A 21,484-nucleotide genomic window follows, 5' to 3' on the forward strand; every position below is an offset into this window, starting at 1 on the left:
GAAGGGAATGGAGGCATCAGACTCCCAGACTTCAAACTATACTACAAAGCCATAATCATCAAAACTGCATGGTATTGGAACAAGAACAGACATACAGACCAATGGAATCGAATAGAAAATCCAGAAATAAACCCACAGATTTATGGTCAACTAATCTTTGACAAAGGAGCAAAGACTATGCATTGGAGCAAAGAAAGTTTGTTCAATAAATGGTGCTGGGAAAACTGGGTCGCTACATGCAAAAGAATGAAGCTTGACCACCACCTCACACCATACACAAAAATCAACTCAAAATGGATTAAAGAACTAGACATAAGACCTGAAACCATAAAATATATAGAAGGAAATATAGGCAAAACACTACGTGATTTGCACATCAAAGACATCTTTACAGACACATCACCCAAAGCAGTGATAGTGAAGGCAAAGATAAACAGCTGGGACTATATCAAATTAAAGAGCTTTTGCACAGCAAAAGAGACAATAACAAAAACAAAGAGAAACCCCACCAACTGGGAGAACATTTTTGCACCCAACACTAATGATAAAGGACTGATCACAAAAATCTGCAAAGAGCTGATGAGACTCAACAACAACAAAGAAAATAATCCAGTCAAAAAATGGGCAGAAGAGCTTAAAAGAAACTTCTCTGAAGAGGAAATGCAAATGGCCAACAGGCATATGAAAAAATGTTCAACATCACTTGTCATCAGGGAAATGCAAATCAAAACTACCATGAGATACCATCTTACACCAGTGAGAATGGCACATATTAAAAAAACTAGCAACAACAAATGTTGGCGAGGGTGTGGAGAAAAAGGAACTCTTCTGCACTGTTGGTGGGAGTGCAAACTGGTCCAACCACTGTGGAAAGCTGTGTGGAGATTTCTGGACCTACTAAACATAGAGCTTCCATATGACCCAGCAATTCCACTCCTAGGTATTTACCCAAAGGACACAGAAACATCAATTCCAAAGAACACCTGCACCCCTATGTTTATAGCAGCACTGTTTACAATAGCTAAGCTTTGGAAACAACCCAAATGCCCAAAAATAGATGACTGGATCAAGAAGATGTGGTACATATATACCATGGAATATTACTCAGCATTCAAAAAAGATAAACACATGCAATTTGCTGCAACATGGATGGCGCTGGAAGGGATCATGCTCAGCGAAATAAGCCAAAAAGAAAAAGAAAAATACCGGATGGTCTCACTCATAGCAGGAATCTAGAAAACTTAAATAAGGGACCAGGAAAATGAATAACTATAAGAAAGTGAAAATCAAAATCAACAAAAAACTATGAACCAGAGACACTTTTAGGGGGGCGGGGGCGGGAGGGGAGGGATTGGGGTCAGAATGGGGGGCTGCAATTGTATGGGGAATATAACAATAAAATTTATAAAATAAATAAAAAAAAAAATTAAAAAAATAAAAAGACAATCTCCTCAAAACGAAAATAAAAGACACAAAGATTTATTTGATGGAAAAGTGTGATTAACCTTTTACTGGTAATAAAATAAAAAACTGTCAACATGAAAATTCAATTTCTTCATCAAATTTAAAATAATAGAAAATATAATATTTAGTGCTAACAAGGGGTGGTATAGTAAGCAACAACTTGTTTTTGTTAATGCTGTGTAAATTGGTTTGATTTCTCTGAAAATCAACTTAACACAATTGTGTGAAGATCCTGTAAGCTTGATACATTTTTTCTTTTGTATTAATTATGTATTATTACATCATTATTCATTTTTGTACAAATTTGATTTCTCCTCTATAAGAATTTGTCCTGGTAAAAGAAATAGAGGTGAATATCTTATGTGCAAGTTTGTTCAGTGTTGATCATTTTAGTGACAACTTAAAAAAATGCATTAATGGATAGATGAATGATAGGGTCAATACTTAAGCCTGAATTTAAGGAAATACCATGTACCATTTATTTTTGAAGCACACTTAATGCTTCAAAAGGCTGCTTTGTAATAATCATCATAAAATATTTCATGAAAAACATGTTTCCACTATTGCACACATATGATAATTTTTAAATTTTATAACCAAATGCTTGTATAAAACAGCTGAAGGGGGCATGTACAAAAATTAAAAGTGATCTTATTTTATTCTCTTTATTTTCTTGGATTTACAAATTTTCTACAGTGAGCTACATTTGTTATATAACTATAAAAACAAAATGAAAGTGTAGTCATAGTGATGAAGTTGGCAGTATTTGCTGACCATATAATAGACTTATGCTTTGTGCTTTATATTCATTTATTTTCTTCTCACAATAATGGTATGATTTAAATGCCATCATTATTCTCCCCATATTAGAGATGAAAAATGGGAAATAAAGCAATTATATATTTTTGTATTTGAGCAACTTTGTAATTACATAGAAATTCAATGATGGTGCCTGTACTTAAAACTGTAATCAGAAAAATTTTAAATAATAAACCACTTGGGTTTTTAGCAAAGCATATTAAATGAACATAACCTAAACTTTGTTTCATCTTAGGTCTCCCACTTTCTTCTCTCCTTCCTCTGCTTCAGTGTTGAACTTTTTATCATTTGTTACCATTTATTGGATAAATAAGTTCCTTTTGTCTCCATATCTTAACATGTGGCATCACTTCTGCCTACACATATGTAGGGTAAATGGTTTGGTAAATGGTTTTCAGGCTTTTCTGCCCTCCTGCCATTTGTTATATTGTTATAAGCTGTGTTATTTACTTCTGTGGGCCCTGGCTCAGTATTGAGATGTTTGCCAAGAGAAGCAGAGGAAGGAGAAAGAACAGGAGAGAGAAGGGGAGAAAGAGGCCAGAGAAGCCCATCGTGAAGACTTGCAGGGCTTGGAGGCCTCCCGGCCTCCTTGCCCCCCGGCACCCCTGCCTGCCATGTACCTGATTGCTGCACTACATGTAAAAGCTCAAAAAAGCCTGGGAAACCCACCGAGAGCTCTAGGACTCTCCTTTACCCAGTCTGCCGGGATCCTAGGAAACCTGGTCTGTGCCTATCCTGCCGCTACAACATACCTTGTCCTCCACCTGCTGTCTTCTACCTTCTGATCCCCAAAACTCAGCCATTATGTGTGTGTGTGTGTGTGTGTGTGTGTGTGTGTGATGATTATTCCTGATAGGGTTACTTATCTCTTTTTTCCTATACCTTAATTATTAAGATGTCGTAACGACCTCTGTACATCTCAATCTAGAAACTCCTTCAACACAATAACTGCCTTAGTCATCTTTATGAGAGGAGACCCAGTGTCCATCTAGATAAGCTATTATTATGTGTTGCATGTATTGGGAATACAGAATTTGATAAATTTCATTCTTCCTGAAGTTTCCATTCATCATAAGAATTTTTGTTTTCCCATCAGTGTGCCACTTGTCCTTGAAGCTCCATTTCAGGACAAGTGTGTGGTGCTGGTGAGGAAAGGCAGGAAAGGAGGATGCATAAGAGGGACATAAGAGGGCCTGATGGGTTCCCCACAGAACTTATAAAACTCCTGGGGAAGACAGATGGCACCTGTCTCAAGGACCTGAAGGTCCACAGCACCCCCAGACTCCTTGCCAGTGCCTCCAGAACTTCCAAAAGAACATTCCTTTGCTGATCATTTAACTGACTGACCCAGAAATACAGCCCATCCTTCTAGGCCTCCTACACATAGACTTGTTCTAAAATAGTCGTGTAGTCTAGTGTGCTCTGCCTCATGAATGTTCCACAGAGGTTACACGTCCTTACTTAAGTAGAGAAAAATCAAGACTTGGAGGAGAATTGTGACCTACCAGGGCTGCCAGGTTGGAAGCTTCCTGTCCCGGATACCAGAATTGGAGAAAAGCTGAGTAATATCAATCTTCTTGTAGGGTCAGATCTTATTTATTTTAGGACATGGAAGGGGAAAACGGAGGCCTAAGGAAGGGAACAACTGACAAGCAATGAAAAGACATGACACTGTCAATACTGACCTCTGTTATCCCAATTCCTTGCCTAGACAAATGATTGCCAATTTTTTTAATATCCTTACAGAAATTTTCTAATAAGAATTTTATGTTTTTTAATTTTTCTTTTTATAAAACATCCTGTTTTATTATGTGATGTTTGTAAAATGCTCTTGATTATATAAATTGATTCCTTGTCAGTTTGGACAAGGAATAAACTAAGTGTCCCACCAAATCCTGCCCAGATGGTGTCCAGCTGAGTACCTGTACCAGGAGAGCCAATGTAGCCCTCAGTAGAAGCCTTACCTGTGCCTAGTAAGGAGGTCTTCCTGGTTACCTCTGCCTGACATGCATGCCTGATGCATGCTCAGGAGCAGACATGATGAACTCTGGTCCCATGGTCAGAAGAACTAGAGGAGGAACCAGGGAAGTGTGACTCCCTGTCATGGATAAGCCATTAATGGCTGGACAGAAGCCAGGTCCCTGCTGCCTTCTGTGTGTCAGGTGTGAGTGAGCACACTGCGTGGATTGGCCGAGCTCCCAGTCCTAACTTAGGAGAATTATTCCCAGTGTGCCTCTTTTGTCTTTGGGGCCAGTTGAGAGCTGGCACTTGTGTTTCCCCCAGGTGTGACTGGGCTCACTAAGCTCCTCCTCCTTCCCATCCTCAAGGGCACTTGACCTTCCTTGGGTCAACTGTGCTTTGAGACCTGAAGGAACTTCATCAACAGAATGAAGTTCAAGAGAGGGAAACCAAACTCAAGGAGAAGTAGCACTGTGTAGAGGAAAGTGTCAACTTTGAAATCAGTGACCCAATTTAATCATAGGCCCAAATTTCTATAACTTGTGATACTCAGCAATTTTAAAAGTTTATTAAATCAAGGTGAAGAACATTTTATAAACATCACATAATAAAACAGGATGTTTTATAAAAAGAAAAATTAAAAAACATAAAATTCTTATTAGAAAATTTCTGTAAGGATATTAAAAAAATTGGCAATCATTTGTCTAGGCAAGGAATTGGGATAACAGAGGTTAGTATTGACAGTGTCATGTCTTTTGATTGCATAGCATTTTAAACTGATTAACCGTTTAACTTAAAACATTTTTAATTTTGAAATGATTTTAGATTTTTAAAAGTCACAGATACTAAAAATACCTTCTTATATCCATCTAGATTCCTAGATTTTAACATCTTATATGAATATGGTTAACTGACAGAACTACAAAGTTAGCATTGGTGTACTTGAACTACTTGAATTTGATCAGTTTTCCTACCAATGTCTGTTTTCTGTGCCAGAATTCAATTCCAGATACTATACTGCATTTAGTTGCCATGTATCTTTACTTTTTCCTCAATCTGTGATTTTTTTCAGTGTTGCTTTGTTTTTCGTGATGTTGACAATTTTTTTAAAATTTATTTATTTATACCAGAACTGGGGTACAGTGAGAGACAGAGTGGGGAGCAGAACAGGCAAACGGGCCGAAGACACTGCTGAGGGGAGCAGTGGGCGAGACAAGAGAGGTCTGCCGCACCATGTGGGTAGCTCCCTGGCAGGCCGGGGGTTGAACCCATGCTGCAGAGGCTGCGGACAGCTTCACAGGGGCGCTCAACCCATTGTGCCACCAGGGAGGCCTGACGTTGACAATTTTGAAGGGTATTTGCTCAGGGTTTTTCTGTTGTTTTTTTCATGACTAGACTTTATTTTGGAAAGGGGGGCCTAATATCACAGAGGTAAAGCGTCATCTCATCACATCACTTCAGAGTATGCATAATACCATCACCACAGCACTAGTCTCTTCTTCAGACTCTATTCCTTAAAAGCAAGTTACTAAGGCGAACTTGCTGCAAGGGATGAGAATGAACCTCCAACTCCAGGAGAAAGGGGTCTGGTTGAATTTTAATTATTTTTTAAAATAGTATTAGATGTAATATTTTATATTTACATGAATTTATATATTCATAATATTATATTATAAATATTAATATTTTAAATAGATATTTGAAATAACACAAAGCTAACATTCTATTTTTTTCTCCATTGATTTCTATTTTTTTCATTCAACATATTATTTTTTCAATTTTTTTCAATTTTATATATTTGTTACATCATTTTTCATTTTTGCACAATTTATGCATTTTCATCATGGTTATAGTCCCCATATAATTCCCATCCCCCCTTGTTTTGATCCTACTCCCTTCTCCCCACCCCATAGTGGGTCTCTGGTTTATAGTTGCTTGTTGATTTTTACTTTATTATAATCAGTCTTTTTCCTGGTCCCTTATACTCACCAATCAAAAAAGATAAACTCGGGCCTCCCCGGTGGCGCAGCGGTTGAGCGCTGGGTTGCGAAGCTGCCCACAGCCTCTGCGGCGCCGGTTCGATCCCCGGCTGCTCCCCGGCCACCGGAGGAGGATCCCACATGGCCCGCAGACCTCTCCTGCCGCCCGCTGCTCCCCTCAGCAGTGTACTTCGGTCCTTCTGCCTGCTCTGCTCCCCGCTCTGGCTCTGGTGAATTCTCTCACCCTCCCGCGCTTCTGACTGTACCCAGTGCATGTATAAAACGAAACACATGAACAAACAAATAAATAAATAAAACATGCCTCTATTAAAAAAAAAAAAAGAAAAAAAAGATAAACTCATACAATTTGCAGCAACATGGATGGCGCTGGAAGGGATCATGCTCAGTGAAATAAGCCAGAAAGAAAAAGAAAAATACCAGATGGTCTCACTCATAGCAGGAATTTAGAAAATCCATTGATTTCTATACTTATGATTTCAAGAAAATTATTCCATGTCTCAATTTGTCATATATGAAATGCCTGACACTAGTTGATTGAAAGAAATGGGATAAAGTATAGAAAAGTGTGCAACCCTGGCGAATGTCCTATGTGATAAAGTTCCACCATGATACTATTGCATCTGGAACTTTCAGTTATCATCCAGGAGGGAAGGGGCATTTCACTTGGCTATATGAGAACCACAACTACTGCTATTTCTGCCATCAACACCATTTCTGCAATTACTCACTTAGAACCTTAGTATATACTAATCCTTTTTCTTTGTACAATTTCCCTTTTTATTTTCACCTGGTTAACTCCTAGCCAGTCTTCTGATACCATTTTAAACTATACTTTATCAGTGAAGTTTTCGCTGGACTCCAGAGAAAGGACTCCATCCTTTTATACTTCCTCAGAGCACTGTGTTCTTTTCCATCACAGCAATGGCATCAATTTGTGTTTGTGAATTTATTTGTGCTGTTCTTTGCTAGGTATCTCTCCATTGAACTGTAATGTTTCTGAGGCAAACTCTGTATTGTTTATGCCTGTAAATATGGTACTTAGTAGTGAGTGCAAAGGAGGATTGGGAAGTAAACATGGAAGCAAAACAATAATGAGGTGACTCTGATCACAATAAGTAAGGGACCAGTGTGATAAAATGACCTAAAATGGAAGTGGCAACAAAAATGGGAATTGAGTCAAGGTCTGAATAAGAATTTTGCTAAGAAAGAATTAGCAGGATTAGGAGACTGGTCGAATACTTCTGTGATATCATTTATCAAAGTGTAAAATTATCACATCATCCAGCATTTTGTGCCATATTGTCTTTTGTTCAATAACTGCTTGTGTGCTTGTCTGTTTTGCAGAGCCAGGAGCTCCTAGATGGCAATACCTGGTTCACTGCTGCATGCTCCATGTTCAGTATCAATATTCACTGATCAAATGAAATGGCATGGCATTGGTAGACTCACATAAGAAAAATAGATAACAAGTTTTTTAAATTGGAAAAATAAGTTTGGAAGCATGGTGCTAGATATATGCCTTGACCCCAGCAGATAGCTTGGAGGCTATTGGAAAAATGGAATCCACAGTGGATTATGCATTAATTTGATCATACATTGAGTGCCTACTGTATGCCAGGCACTGGACTAGGTCTCAGAAATATAAGCATCAATATAACTATATTACTATTTTCCTCCATGAATATAAAAATACAGTTGCATTCCTTTAATGTTTAACATTGATATAAGCAAGATACCACAGGTGTACAATGGAGCGTGAACTCAGATGTGCCTAGAAAAATCTGAGAGATAGTCATAGACAAAAAAAATAGAGTTTAATCTTAAATGAAACATTAAAGCTAACTTACTATTGGGAGTATAGGATAAGAGGTAGGAATTGTAGGCAGAGAAATGAGTAAAGACATAATGAGCTAATGTTCACCTTTTGTTCAAGTCCTATTCTGTTCACCATAGCTTTATTTACAGAATAAAAGTAACCTTATTTAGTACCTTCATTGACTCTGAAGAAATAGTTCCCGACATACACTCACTTGCCTCTATTTGTGTATACTGGCCTCAGTATTCTTTGTTCTCATGATCATCTTGAAGCTTCTTGGCTGTCCCTGATGCATACCATGCTTTTTCTTTTTCCCCTAACTACTTTATAGTTTCTGCCTTTATGTACTAAAGAAGGTATGCACTATATTGGAAAGAACATGTTCTTTAAGGATCAAGTAGACCTATTTCAAAACTTGGATACATTTTGCTTGTTCATTTGTCCAATTCTATACCTTCCAATACTACCTGCGAGGAGTAATGATGCTTGACTTACACACAGGTAACACATTTGAACAGTAAATACTTCTTAGTTCCTTTCTTTACACTGTTACCTAAGAAAAATTACCTGTATCTTAATTATTAGTTGAGAAATGAGACTTTTACATACTGATATCCTACTTTATATCTCAAAAAATAGTAAAAAACAGAAAGAATCATAAAATTCTAAAAGAGGAAGTCATTGCCTTTACCAGTGGCTTTTGTACTCTAATTTTCATATTTACGTCAACCCTACAAGGTGGTTATTATTACTTCACTAACGGATGAAGAAACTGAAAATAAAGATTTGGAGTACATAAGCAGACACAGGAGTTGAGCCCAGGTTTTTTTCCTACTCAAAATGTTGAAAGAAATAAAAAATGGCTATATTGAGAAAAATTAACAGTACAAGGTATAGGGGGGAATAAAATAGTTCAATATCACAATAGTTGAACAGCCATTCAATCATATGCTTGGGATATAGTAAGACTGAAATTGGAAATATGCACAAGACCTGAACTATTAGGGGGCTTAACTGACCTGTTAAGAGCATTAATGTCATTCTGAAGATGAAGACAAATAATAAGGATTTTAAGTAGGATAATGACCAACGATCATGTTTGTGTTGTAGAAAGAACTCTGAAGAGGTGGGAGACAAGGTATAGGAATGATTTGTAAGTCTGCAGTGTGATGGGAGGCCGGGAGGCCAAAGAGTCTCTAGCAGTAATCCTGGTGGGAGACAGAAGTCAGTACTCAAGTTTCATCTGCACAGGGATGATTCATTCAAACCCCAGAAACAGATGGCATCTCTAAGAGAGAGTACACAGAGAGAAGAGGAAGACCAACCAGTGAACTCCCAGCTACCTACAAGTGTAGTTTAGAAGGACTTGGAAAGAGTCTGCACGCAAAAAATCTGCACTTAGACTTGTGAGAAGAATCGCAAGGAGGTCCATGCTTATGGAAGGCAAGATGATAGACAATTCCAAGAGAGTATTCCATTTACACAAGCATCCAAGAACATCTGGAGAGCATTTGATCTCCTCAAGAATCTCACTAGACCTAGAATCCCTCTGGTCCAAGCCTGGATCATTTGACTCTGTTGCAATTCCTCCCACCTAAGGGCCTGGTCCCTCCAGATCTCCACCTGCAGAATCATAGTCTCTGAGAACTGGCAGGGACCCTGGGGACACTTCAGAGTCACTGGTAAGGGGAATAAGTTCTCCCTCCTGTAATGTGCCTACACTTAGTTTAGCTCTGATGTCACTGGTTTCTAGCCTAACTTTCTTCACCCATGGGGGTGCAGAGTAACCAGCATTAATGAGCTGTCAAAGGCTGTGACCTCATTAAAAAGTTGGTAATGAGGCCCAGTGCTGTTCAGGGAGCCCAGAGGACTGAGGGTCCCAGTGGCCTCTCCTGGGCCCTGGAGGGAAAGCTTAGATGAATAGACAGGCTCAGATCTGGGAGAGGGCTAATGAACAGGGGCTAAAGTAGGCCATCTCTGGGGCTCCAGTCCCTGCTGGGCTGCAGATGTACAGGAGTGGGAGCAGAGCAGGGCAGCAGCAACCTTCCTCTGAGTTGTGCTTCCTCTCTGCTCCGCTGGCCCGTTTTGATGAGGACAGTATTTGGCAGGATGTATGCATGTTAAAAGACATTTTAAAGATGAAATACATAAAATCTCATTACATTAACAGATTAACAATGAACAATGACAATTGATTTCCTATAAAGGGAACACTAACTTTGAACTTCAATTAAATGAAATGTTATTCCCCTATAAAGAATTTTATTCTCATTTGTCAATCTGCATTACCAAAAAAAAAAAAATGTGTTTAATACTACTATATTTTAAATTTCATCAGTAAAGTTGTAGACATGTGTTTTCTCTTTCATTATATAGTTATCTACAAATTTCTTTGATTTAACTTCTGGAACTTTAAATCTTAAAAGACTTGCTATCTAGTTCTTTACCTACAGACAAAGTTTGCTAGCTGACTGCTGATTCATACCTCATAATATGGCCTCCTCATTTTTTGAAACACTGCTTCTTTGTCTTGGAATCCCTTTCCACACATAATGCATCACTATTGTTACAATGCTAGGCCATTCCACCATGAGAATCATCTACTACAGTGGTTTCCTTTACCAGTATCTCTCTTTCTACTCTTGTAACCTAAGCGCATTCTCTATCCAGCAGCCATTATCTTAAAAATAAAACCACCTGCTTCAGAATATTTTAATGACTGCCCATAACATTTAGGTTAAACTCTCAACTCCTTAACATGGTCAAAAAGTCTTGACCTCTGCCTACATATAAAACCAGTTTTTAGTTCTCTATCCAATCTTCACAGAATTTTAGCAAAATAGGTTTTTTGTATTTCCACGATGCAACAAGTTCCTTCTCTTCTGGAATTTTGAGATCTTCTTCAGTCCAGTGTGCCTTTTTCATACCTCTTAAACTGGTTGCAGAAATTATCTTAAATATCAACACCTGAGGATTTTTAAAATACCTCTTTTGTTGTTTGTCTTAGCATTCCTGTTTGTTCCTCCTCAATGAAAGTTTCACAACTTCATTTCATATGTGTGAGACCTTTATTTAAATAGCCCTCGCATTTAGTAAAAGCCAACTTTCTGAATAACTACCTTTTCAGTTATCCTTTATAAGGCTTAGAGCAATCCAGTAGGATATAATGCTATTGCTTTAACATCTATTGAAGAGTCTAGTGAAATTGTAATAATTGCTACTGTGACTATTATTATGTACAAAATTATTAAATTTCTTAGAAACATCAAATTTAAAAAGTGTCTTAGGCTGAGGCCTCTTATGCAAATACTTTAAAACATTTTCACTATATTTAATAACATTAATATTTCAAATTAGTAGAGGACATAATTATTGAATAAATGGTGGTGAGAAATGGCAAGGCAACTGGAGAAAAAAATAAACTGTTTACATATCATACCTGATAAAGATATAAATTTTAAACAATAAAATCAAAGAAGCACTAATAGGCATTTAAAAATGCTATATTTGGTGGCACAGCGGTTGAGCGCTGGGTTGGAAGCTGCCTGCGGCCTCTGCGGCGCCAGTTCAATCCCCGGCTGCTCCCCGGCCACCGGAGGAGGGTCCCACATGGCGCGCAGACCTCTCCTGCAGCCCGCTGCTCCCCTCAGCAGTGTACTTCGGTCCTTCTGCCTGCTCTACTTCCCGCTCTGGCTCTGGTGAATTTTCTCACCCTCCCACACTTCTGACTGTACCCAGTGCATGTATAAACAAAACAAACAAACAAACAAAAAAACCAACCAAATAAATAAATAAATAAAAACATGCCTCTTAAAAAAAAAACTTAAAAAAATAAATAAATAAAAATGCTATATTTGTACACCAAAGAATAACACCTAAACTTGTAGAGTAAAATATAACTATAGTTAAATGTAACCTAAAACATATTGGTCAATAATGGAGCACAAAAGACTATGGCATTTAGCCTAGATGTGTAGTAGGCTAGCCCATCTATACTTGTATAATTATTCTTCATGACATTGACATAATAATAATAGCACTAAATTTCACATTTTCAGAAAGTGTCCCTGTCATTAAGTAACACATGACTATATGAGAAAAGTTGAGAGAAATGAAATACAGGTTAAAAAAATGTGACTCATTTTCAAAAATGTGTTCCTATTACATTGAAAGAATTGCAGTAAATCAGGATTAATATAGAAACATCATCTGATAGAAAGATATAAATATACAGAGCAAATAAAAGTAAATACAATTCTTTTAAACATTGAAAAATAGTATGTTAAGTATAATTTAAACTGAAAGTAGATACATTTTCATCTGTCAGATTGGCAAGTATCTAAAGATATGCTACCAAATATTTTTGGATAGGGATATAAGGAATGAGACATGATTCGTGGGAATATAAACTACTATGTTTCCATGGGATAATGTGTCTGCATTTTTCTTTGGGATTTGCATTTGTTGTAATTAATAAACAAAACAAAGATGTCTTTTGTCCCACTTCTATTCAACATAATATTAGTGTTGCTACATGGTGTAATTTGACAAGAAAAATAATGGAAAATGCGTAGTGATACAAAGGGGCAAATATGACTATGTGGGCATATGGCACAGCAATCTAGAGGAAGAGATGGATTCTACAAAATCAATCCATAGAACTAACAAATGAGCTTGCAAGACCACAGCATACAAGAAGAAACATAAAAACCTATTTATTTCTATGTATTAATAAATAATAAATTCCAGAGATACTTGAAATTTAAAAAATGTCATCTGTTTTGTGGTGTCGTCTAATAGTTCATTCTTAATGTTGCTCAGTGTTTTACATGCTTACTGATTTCCTTCTACTTGCCCAACTGATAAATGAAACGTGAGTATAGCAATCTCCCACTATGCTTTAGATTTTTCTATTTTTCATGTCAGTTCTATCAATTTTCCCTCCCTATTTTGAAGCTCTATTTTTAGGTGTATGCCCATTTAGTATGGTTATGTTACTTGATGAATTGACCACTTTATCACTATTAGTTTTGCCTGTTATCCTTGGAAAAACCTATAAACACAGCATGGCTCATAGTCAGAAAACAATAAATATGGCCAAAATAAACAAAGCATAAAAATTCAGATTCTGACCCACTAATTCTGCTTCTAGAATTTTATCTTAATAAAGTGACTCAATGAAATAAAAAATTCTTTACACTACTAAAATATTCATTACATTCCTATTTATACTGGAAATCAAGAAGCAATTGAATTATAGAAAATAAGAGCATATGTAGATAAAGTCAATGACATTTACACCTGGTGATATACTTCACTGTCTTTTAGTATTATTATAAATAATTACAATAGTATGGAAAATAAATATTTATGATTCATATTAGGAGCTTTATGTTCATTACCCAATTTAATCCTTATAACAATCCTGTATGAAAGTTACCATAGTTCTCTCTCTTTTATAGGAAAAAATGCTTTAATGTCTTTAAATAACTTGTTGAGTGTTCAGTCTGGCAACCTCAGCTAACATATTACATGATGAAAAGAAGGATATGAAAATGTACATGCAGTATGTCTACAATCATCAGAGGCCAGTAGAAATAAGTGCAGTAAGGTGTGATTGTGACTCGTCTCCAGGTGATGAGAATGTTGTCATTTTTTTTCTTCTTCATAATTTTCAGTTTTTCCTAAATTGTAATGGGAGTAGTTTGTTCACTATACAATATATATAATAGCATACGCACTATTGTATCACAGACATTCAGATAACTTTATTAAAAAAATCCTATAGTTCTTAACAAGTGACACTACAGCTGCTTCTCTTAATCTTTTGTTATAAAACTGCTCATTTATTTATTTTTTAAAAGATTTATTTATACAAGCACTGGGTACAGTCAGAAGCGCGGGAGGGTGAGAGAATTCACCAGAGCCAGAGCGGGGAGCAGAGCAGGCAGAAGGACCGAAGTACACTGCTGAGGGGAGCAGCGGGCGGCAGGAGAGGTTTGCGCGCCATGTGGGACCCTCCTCCAGTGGCTGGGGAGCAGCCAGGGATCCAACGGGCGCTGCAGAGGCTGCGGGCAGCTTCGCAACCCAGCGCTCAACCGCTGCGCCACCGGGGAGGCCCTCATTTTATTTTAAAGCAACTGTTTATCTATTAAAGTTTTACTTTTTTTTTTTTTTTTGCATTGTTAACATAACTCCTAGCTAACTTCTAATGGGGTTGGATTGTAGTTGATGTCAGAATATTAGCTTTGCATCCTATTAGCTTTGCATCCTAGTCTGCTATTTTCTGACTGCATGAATTTGGGATTATTGAGATTTGAGAACAATAAACATGTATATATAAAAGAGATTATAGCATTATTAAGTTAAGGTATGGGAGAGTTGATGAATATTGGAGCTGTGGGTGAGGGATGAAAGGAAGTTAAGGCAGATGGACTGTTTTGTGTAGATTCCATTGTTTTGAGAGAGGATGTTGAGGTCATGTGGTGGGACTTCAGTATTTGTTTCAAGAAGCTGATGACTGAGTTAGAGCTGTTTCATGCTTCAGTGTGGGCACATGTGGTAGTCTGTCTTTGTTTCAGCAGTCTCCAGGTGAAGAAAAGAATTCCAATTTTCATGTATTTTCATCACAAGTGTTTAAATTACCCAGATTCATAGCTCAATTACTCCATCACAAAAATAGTTTTCTTCTACAATGGTGAACTTAGAAAAGTGCTAAAAAAGTAATGACTTATTTAAAATAGTCCTCTCTTAATTTCTATTCATTAATTCTACTACTGACCTCTGAAAACAACACTGAAAGGTCTATATTCTTTTCCCTATATTAATTATTTAAATAATTTAAAATGCAGTGATATCATAAATTCTCTTTCTAAAACAAAATTTGCTCTTTTCTTCACTTGAACTCTAATATTCTCAAGGACTCTGAGAGGTCTGATTATTCTTTCATAAATTTCCTAGTTGTCAAGCTTTTCAATATATGTCTTTAATGAAGGATATTCTAAATTTGGACTAAACACTTTTAAATAGTTTGAGGCTTTTTGTTGTTAATCCCTACAAAGTCAGTTATATTTCTCTTAATTCAGTTTAAAGCTGGACCAAATCCATGTACTTCATGTCTTTTCCCCACATACTAATGTCTAAACAGTTCTTGCCCATTTTGCTCTTTAAAAATATCCTTTTACTTTGAATCTGAGTTAATTATTAATTAGCTATATATTTCATGGGACTGAAAAAGATTTTAAGATTAGAGACATATGAATTCTGTTCTAATTTTATATGATCAAATGTCTTGAACTTTCTTTCCTTAGCTATAAAATACAGGTTTCAGATTAATTGCTAAGAGCAAATACCTATATGTTAATCTGTGCTATGCTAGTACTGTCTTAATTGATTTATGTATATTTACTCTTAAAAACCAACCTACAAGATAGATACTATTATTTAAAAACTTTCGCAGATGAAGAAAGAGACAGAGTTTAATTGATTTTCCTGTAGTCACACAGCTGGTAAATGGTAGAGCAGGATATACAGTGAGGCAAGGACCTTTTATGTTACAAAATACTCCATTACTTCAAAACTTTATAGTTTTTTCTTTCATAATTTCTGTTGTGGAAATTACAAACCTCTGAGGGAAGTCATTCTGCCTGATGGTCTTTTTTTCCATATCAACCAACACAAAATTTTAGAATTAAAAGACACTAAACAAACATAATAGAGTTGCTTAAAAAAAATAAAACTATTGGAATGAGCTAGAACTTGAAAAAAACAGTACCATGACTGAAAGTCTGAATTTTTTAAATTACTTCAATAAGATTTATGAAAGTGACAGTGGAATTGAAAGAGAGAATTAGAAACTCAGTCATTCTACCTAGAAAAGTAGGCTGCATGGGGATTAGGAATCTACTTTTATCTATCTATGCTAAATGCCAACAAACTGAAGAGCCAACAAAGGCTTAGAGGCATGCAACCAGAAATAAAAGAGAATTATATACAATTAATGATGAATTACAGATTTTTTCCTACTGAATGGAATCAAACATATCCAATTATCTAAAAGAAGATAATGTGCCAAAATGCCTTTTTTTGTCCCAAAATACACATTATAAGCAGTTTCGTATTGTCCTCAATGTATGTAGCATTAACAGGCATATGCAAAGTAAATACCTAGAATGTGTTAGCCACAAAAGTCTCAAAATGTCAATTATACCAGTAAGAAAAAAATGTAAGTCTACCGTGGGCAGGCATAGGAGTTAGGTAGAAGGAAGTGATAGGTCAGATCTACCTCTGTACTCTTCTCTGCACTGAGCTCTCCAATAACCATTTCGATATCTGGGTTTAACCCCAATGGAAGTATGAAGAGAGGGATAGAGAATCCTAAATATGAAACATCTGATTCCCCATTCAATAAACTTCAATCTTATGTCTGAATGTCTATGGAATGTAAGTTCTACGGCCAAAGGCCCTGCGGAAGGTCCGGCTAAGGGCATTCTTCACCTCATTGTTTCTCAGGCTATAGATGATGGGGTTCAACATGGGAGTCACAACAGTGTAGGACAAGGACAGCATCTTCTTGCTCTCTGGGGAATTATTGGACTTAGGCCGGAAGTAGGTGAGACTTGAAGATACATAAAAAAGGGAGACGACGAGGAGGTGGGAGGAACACGTAGAGAAGGCCTTATGCTTCCCCTTAGCTGATGGAATCTTGAGGATGGTAACAGCAATGCGAGTGTAGGAACACAGAATCAGCAAGCAGGGTGTCATGACGACCAGGATGGTCCCCACAATCGCATAGATCTCAAATAGTGCTGTGTCAGCGCACACCAGCTTCAGCACAGGGGGACTGTCACAGAAGAAGTGGTTCACCTTGTTGGTGCCACAGAATGGAAAGCTGAAAAGCCATGTGGTCTGCACTGTAGCCACAGGGAATCCTGGAAACCAGGAGGCAACAGCCAGCTTGGCACGTGTCCTTTGGTTCATGATGACTGGGTAGTGCAAGGGATTGCAGATGGCCACATAGCGGTCATATGCCATGGTGGCCAGGAGGAAGCATTCAGCAACTCCAAAGAAGAAGAAGAAATACATCTGAGTGACACAACCAAGGAAGGAGATGGTCATGTCTCGGGCAAGCAGGGTGCACAGCATCTTGGGCACAATGACTAGGTTGAAGCCAATCTCCAAGCAGGACAAGTTCCTGAGGAAGAAGTACATGGGACTGTGGAGCATGGGGTCAGCCAAGGTGACCAGAATGATGAGGCTATTTCCTGTTAGGGTGACCAGGTAGATGATTAGGAATGTCAAGAAGAGTAACGACTGTATTTCAGTTGGCAGAGAAGAGAAGCTCATGAGGATAAACTCACTAACTCGTGTCCAGTTTCCTCCAGCCATAAATATAGGAATGAATCCTCAGCTGTAGTCAAATAGAGAGATTCTTGATTAGAAGAGTCAGATTCTGGATTTGTTGTCTCAGCTCCTTCTCAGTATCAGAGAAAGAGGCTAAGAGGGGTTACGAAGGGAATAGGTAGGGCCTATGTTGTCTAAGAATAAAGAAACATGACCAGAACCTGCACTCTGAAATGAACAATAGATCATTGTCCCATCCTATTGGTTTTGTTTAATTATTCATTTTCCACTTTGCTACCATACTTGCTAAAACAAGTCAGAGTATATCAATGCACACCCATTTTCTGCTGTACACTTAATATCTTTGCAGTGAGGTTAAGTAGAGAACAGTAAGAAATTTCTATTTATTTTTATTATAAATACCCCTTCTTCACAGATTTTGTGCTCATCTTCTCTGGATGCTGACAAAATTAGTAGTTTTTGTATGTGTGGGGGGCTGCAATCCCAAAATAGTTTGAGAAGTTATTCAGTACCAAAAATGAAAGTATTTGATTTTGTTTTGAGGTAAGTATAACTGGGGAAAAAAGACAATGGATTATGGAAGATGCCTACGGATTGTAGTAGTTTTAATGTACTTTGCCCCCTCTCCCTGTAAGAACTATAGAATATTTTATATCATATAGTAATTACTTCCTCTTGCTAATCAGATTATGAGGAAACAACTTTAAGAGCTTCCTCTTCAGTCATGCAAAGCTATAACTGACAATTGATTGACAAGACCCAGTATGTCTACTGCTCTCAGAATTAAGATCTGAAAGGCATATTGTACAATAACTACGTAGGAAGTGAGTGTGTCCCAAAAGATTACAATTACTTCTCATTTGAAAGGAACATAACTTAACATGATAAAAGCCATATACGACAAACCCAACGCCAAGATTATTCTCAATGGCGAAAAGCTGAAGGCCTTTCCTTTAAGATCAGGAACAAGACAAGGATGTCCTCTCTCACCACTGCTCTTCAACATAATGTTGGAGGTCCTAGCCAGGGCAATAAGACAAGAGAAAGACATACAATGAATCCAGATAGGGAAAGAAGAAGTAAAACTATCACTATTTGCAGACGATGTGGTCGTATACGTAGAGAACCCTAAAAACTCTACAGAAAAACTACTCAAAATAATCAACCAGTTCAGTAATGTCCAAAAATAGATGACTGGATCAAGATGTGATATATATACACAATGGAATATTATTCAGCAATCAAAAAAGATAAACTCATGCCATTTACAGCAACGTGGATGGAACTAGAAGGAATTATGTTCAGTGAAATAACCCAGAAGGAAAAAGAAAAATATTGGGTGGTTTCACTTATAGCAGGAATGTAGGGGAACCAAATAAGACATCAGTGTAAAAAAATAATAACAGTACAAAACACAACAAAGCAAAAACAGACAATTATAAATCAGAGACATCCTGCAGGGGAGGAGGAGGGAGAGGGATCAGAGGGAGGGAGGGAGGAGCACGGGGGACTGAGGTGATGGTGCACGGGTGCCTTGGGGAAGGAAACTATGGGGACTACACCTGAGGGGGTGGGGGTGAAGCAAATATTGTTTAAAAATGAACAATGATGTAAAAAAAATTAAAAAGAGTGAAATTGAAGTATAAAATGCTACCAAAAAAAAAAAAAAAAAAAAACCCAGAGGGGCCTCCCTGGTGGTGCCGTGGTTGAGAGCTGGATTGCGAAGCTGCCCGTAGCCTCTGCAGCGCCAGTTCAATCCCCGGCTGCTCCCCGGCCAATGGAGGAGTGTCCCACATGGCGCACAGACCTCTCCTGCCACCCGCTGCTCCCCTCAGCAGTGTACTTCGGTCCTTCTGCCTGCTCTGCTCCCCACTCTGGCTCTGGTGAATTCTCTCACCCTCCCACGCTTCTGACTGTACCCAGTGCTTGTATAAATAAATAAATAAATGAGTAAATGAATGAATGAATGAATAAATCTATCTTTAATAAAAAACAGAATTGCAAGGCTGTTGATAATGCTCTGTTCATTCTTGCTCATTTCTTTCTCTCCTTGCATCTCTAAAACTTAGCAAATTCTAAGAGATTAACCTTACTCTAGGACTATTTTGGCTGTGCATTAAAGATCTTGGGGGGGGAGTATAAATAAACAAACCTTGGGCTTTTGGAATAAAAAAAATGAACACTGATGTAAAAAATTTTAAAAAGTAATTAAAAATAATTAATTTAAAAAAGAAAAAAAACAAATTACTTCTCATTCAAGAATGGATAAATAAAAAAAAGAATTAGATCCCACCAAAATTGTGGAAACACACACACACATATACACACAAAAGTGAACATTCAAAGGAAAACATTCACAAATAATTAACCTGGACTATATGAAATAAAAGATAAAATCTTAAATGGCATGAACAAATTCAGTGTCTGTTTCACTTCTATGGAGACACTGAAGATATGGTGATTGATTGTTCACTGAAACATAAAATCAGGAGATATTTAAAATAATAAATTATAATTAATCACAATGAAGATCATAATGTAGGGAATATAGAGTAATTTGGGGGAATATGAAAGGCAGATGGACATACAATATAGTTTATGTAGGTTTTCTATGCATTAGAGATGTAAATGAAGTTGACTGAAAGATACGCAGAATATCTGGTGTATTATATGAAATTATGAAAATAAAATGCAGAACATAGTGCTCTGAGAATAATAAATATCACTGAGCTAACAGGTTTTGAAATGAGTGTTCCTAGTACACAGCAAAATAAGTGGAAATGTACTCATGCCTATTTGTCTTGATCTTTGTATTAATTTCTTTTATTTATTTATTTATTTTTTATAGAGGCATGTTTATTTTTATTTATTTATTTGTTTGTTTTGTTTATACATGCACTGGGTACAGTCAGAAGCGCGGGAGGGTGAGAGAATTCACCAGAGCCAGAGCGGGGAACAGAGCAGGCAGAAGGACCGAAGTACACTGCTGAGGGGAGCAGCGGGCCGCAGGAGAGGTCTGCGCGCCATGTGGGACCCTCCTCTGGTGGCCGGGGAGCAGCCGGGGATCGAACCGGCGCTGCAGAGGCTGCGGGCAGCTTCGCAACCCAGCGCTCAACCGCTGCGCCACCGGGGAGGCCCTGTATTAATTTCTTTTAATTTGGAGGTGGAGAAAATTTCAAAAGGGGTAGACACAAATAAAAATAAGAAAGCAAAATCACACAAACCACAACGAAATGAACTTTACACTCCATACTTAAAAAAAAAAAAAAAGAACTCCCTTATCTCTCACAAAATTAACTCCAAGTGAATTAAATACTTAAATGTAAGACCTGAAATCATAAAACTCCTGGAAGAAAACAGGGTTTTGACAAACTCTTCTGCATTGATCTTTGGAATGATTATTTTTGTATATGACACCACAAGAGCAAGCAAGAAATGCAGTGGAACACGATGCTTCTGGACACAAAAAAAAAAACAATAAAATGAAAAGACTACCTGTGGAATGCCAGAAAATATTTGTAAATCATCTTCCTGATAAGGGGTTAATATTCAAAATATATGAGGAGTTTTATAACTAAATAGCAAAACCAAGTAATCTAATTAAAAATAGGCAGAGAACTTGAACATTTTTCCAAAGCAGACATGCAACAGATGAATGACAAGGTATTCAACATCACTAGTCACATGCAAACATCCCCACCTCACAATGAGATATTACTTCACACCTGTCAAAATGGCTATTATTTCTTTAAGAAAACTGACAAATGTTGGTGTGAATGTGGAGAAATTGCAATCCTTCTGCACTGTGAGATTGTAAAATGTTGCAACTATAATGCAAAACAGTATAAGCTTCCCTCAGATAATCAAAAGTAGAATTACTATATGATTTCTCACATAAATATTTTCAGTTTTGTATCACCATAGTGTCAAAAGTGAAAACAACCAGTAATTAAAAAATAACTATGTCAGTTATGACCCAGGCACTTGAGACAATATCATGTAATCATCTAAGTGATTCTAAAGAACATTTATCAGTATTAAATAATGTAACGTTAAATGAAAA

The 21,484-nt window shown here is 37.2% G+C and overlaps 1 protein-coding gene across 1 annotated transcript; it reads right to left on the reverse strand.

The window, feature by feature from the left end:
* Nucleotides 1-16,491: 16,491 nt before the first annotated feature.
* LOC311175276 (olfactory receptor 10A5) lies at nt 16,492-17,445 on the reverse strand (the record flags this gene model as incomplete). The annotated part of the gene is made up of 1 exon (XM_084240176.1): nt 16,492-17,445. One exon carries the CDS (start codon nt 17,443-17,445, stop codon nt 16,492-16,494), a length of 954 nt encoding a protein of 317 aa, XP_084096302.1.
* Between the last annotated feature and the right edge of the window lie 4,039 nt (nt 17,446-21,484).

Source organism: Talpa europaea, assembly GCF_964194135.1.
Source record: "Talpa europaea genome assembly, chromosome: 1".
In the NCBI taxonomy this organism is placed as follows: Eukaryota; Metazoa; Chordata; class Mammalia; order Eulipotyphla; family Talpidae; genus Talpa; species Talpa europaea.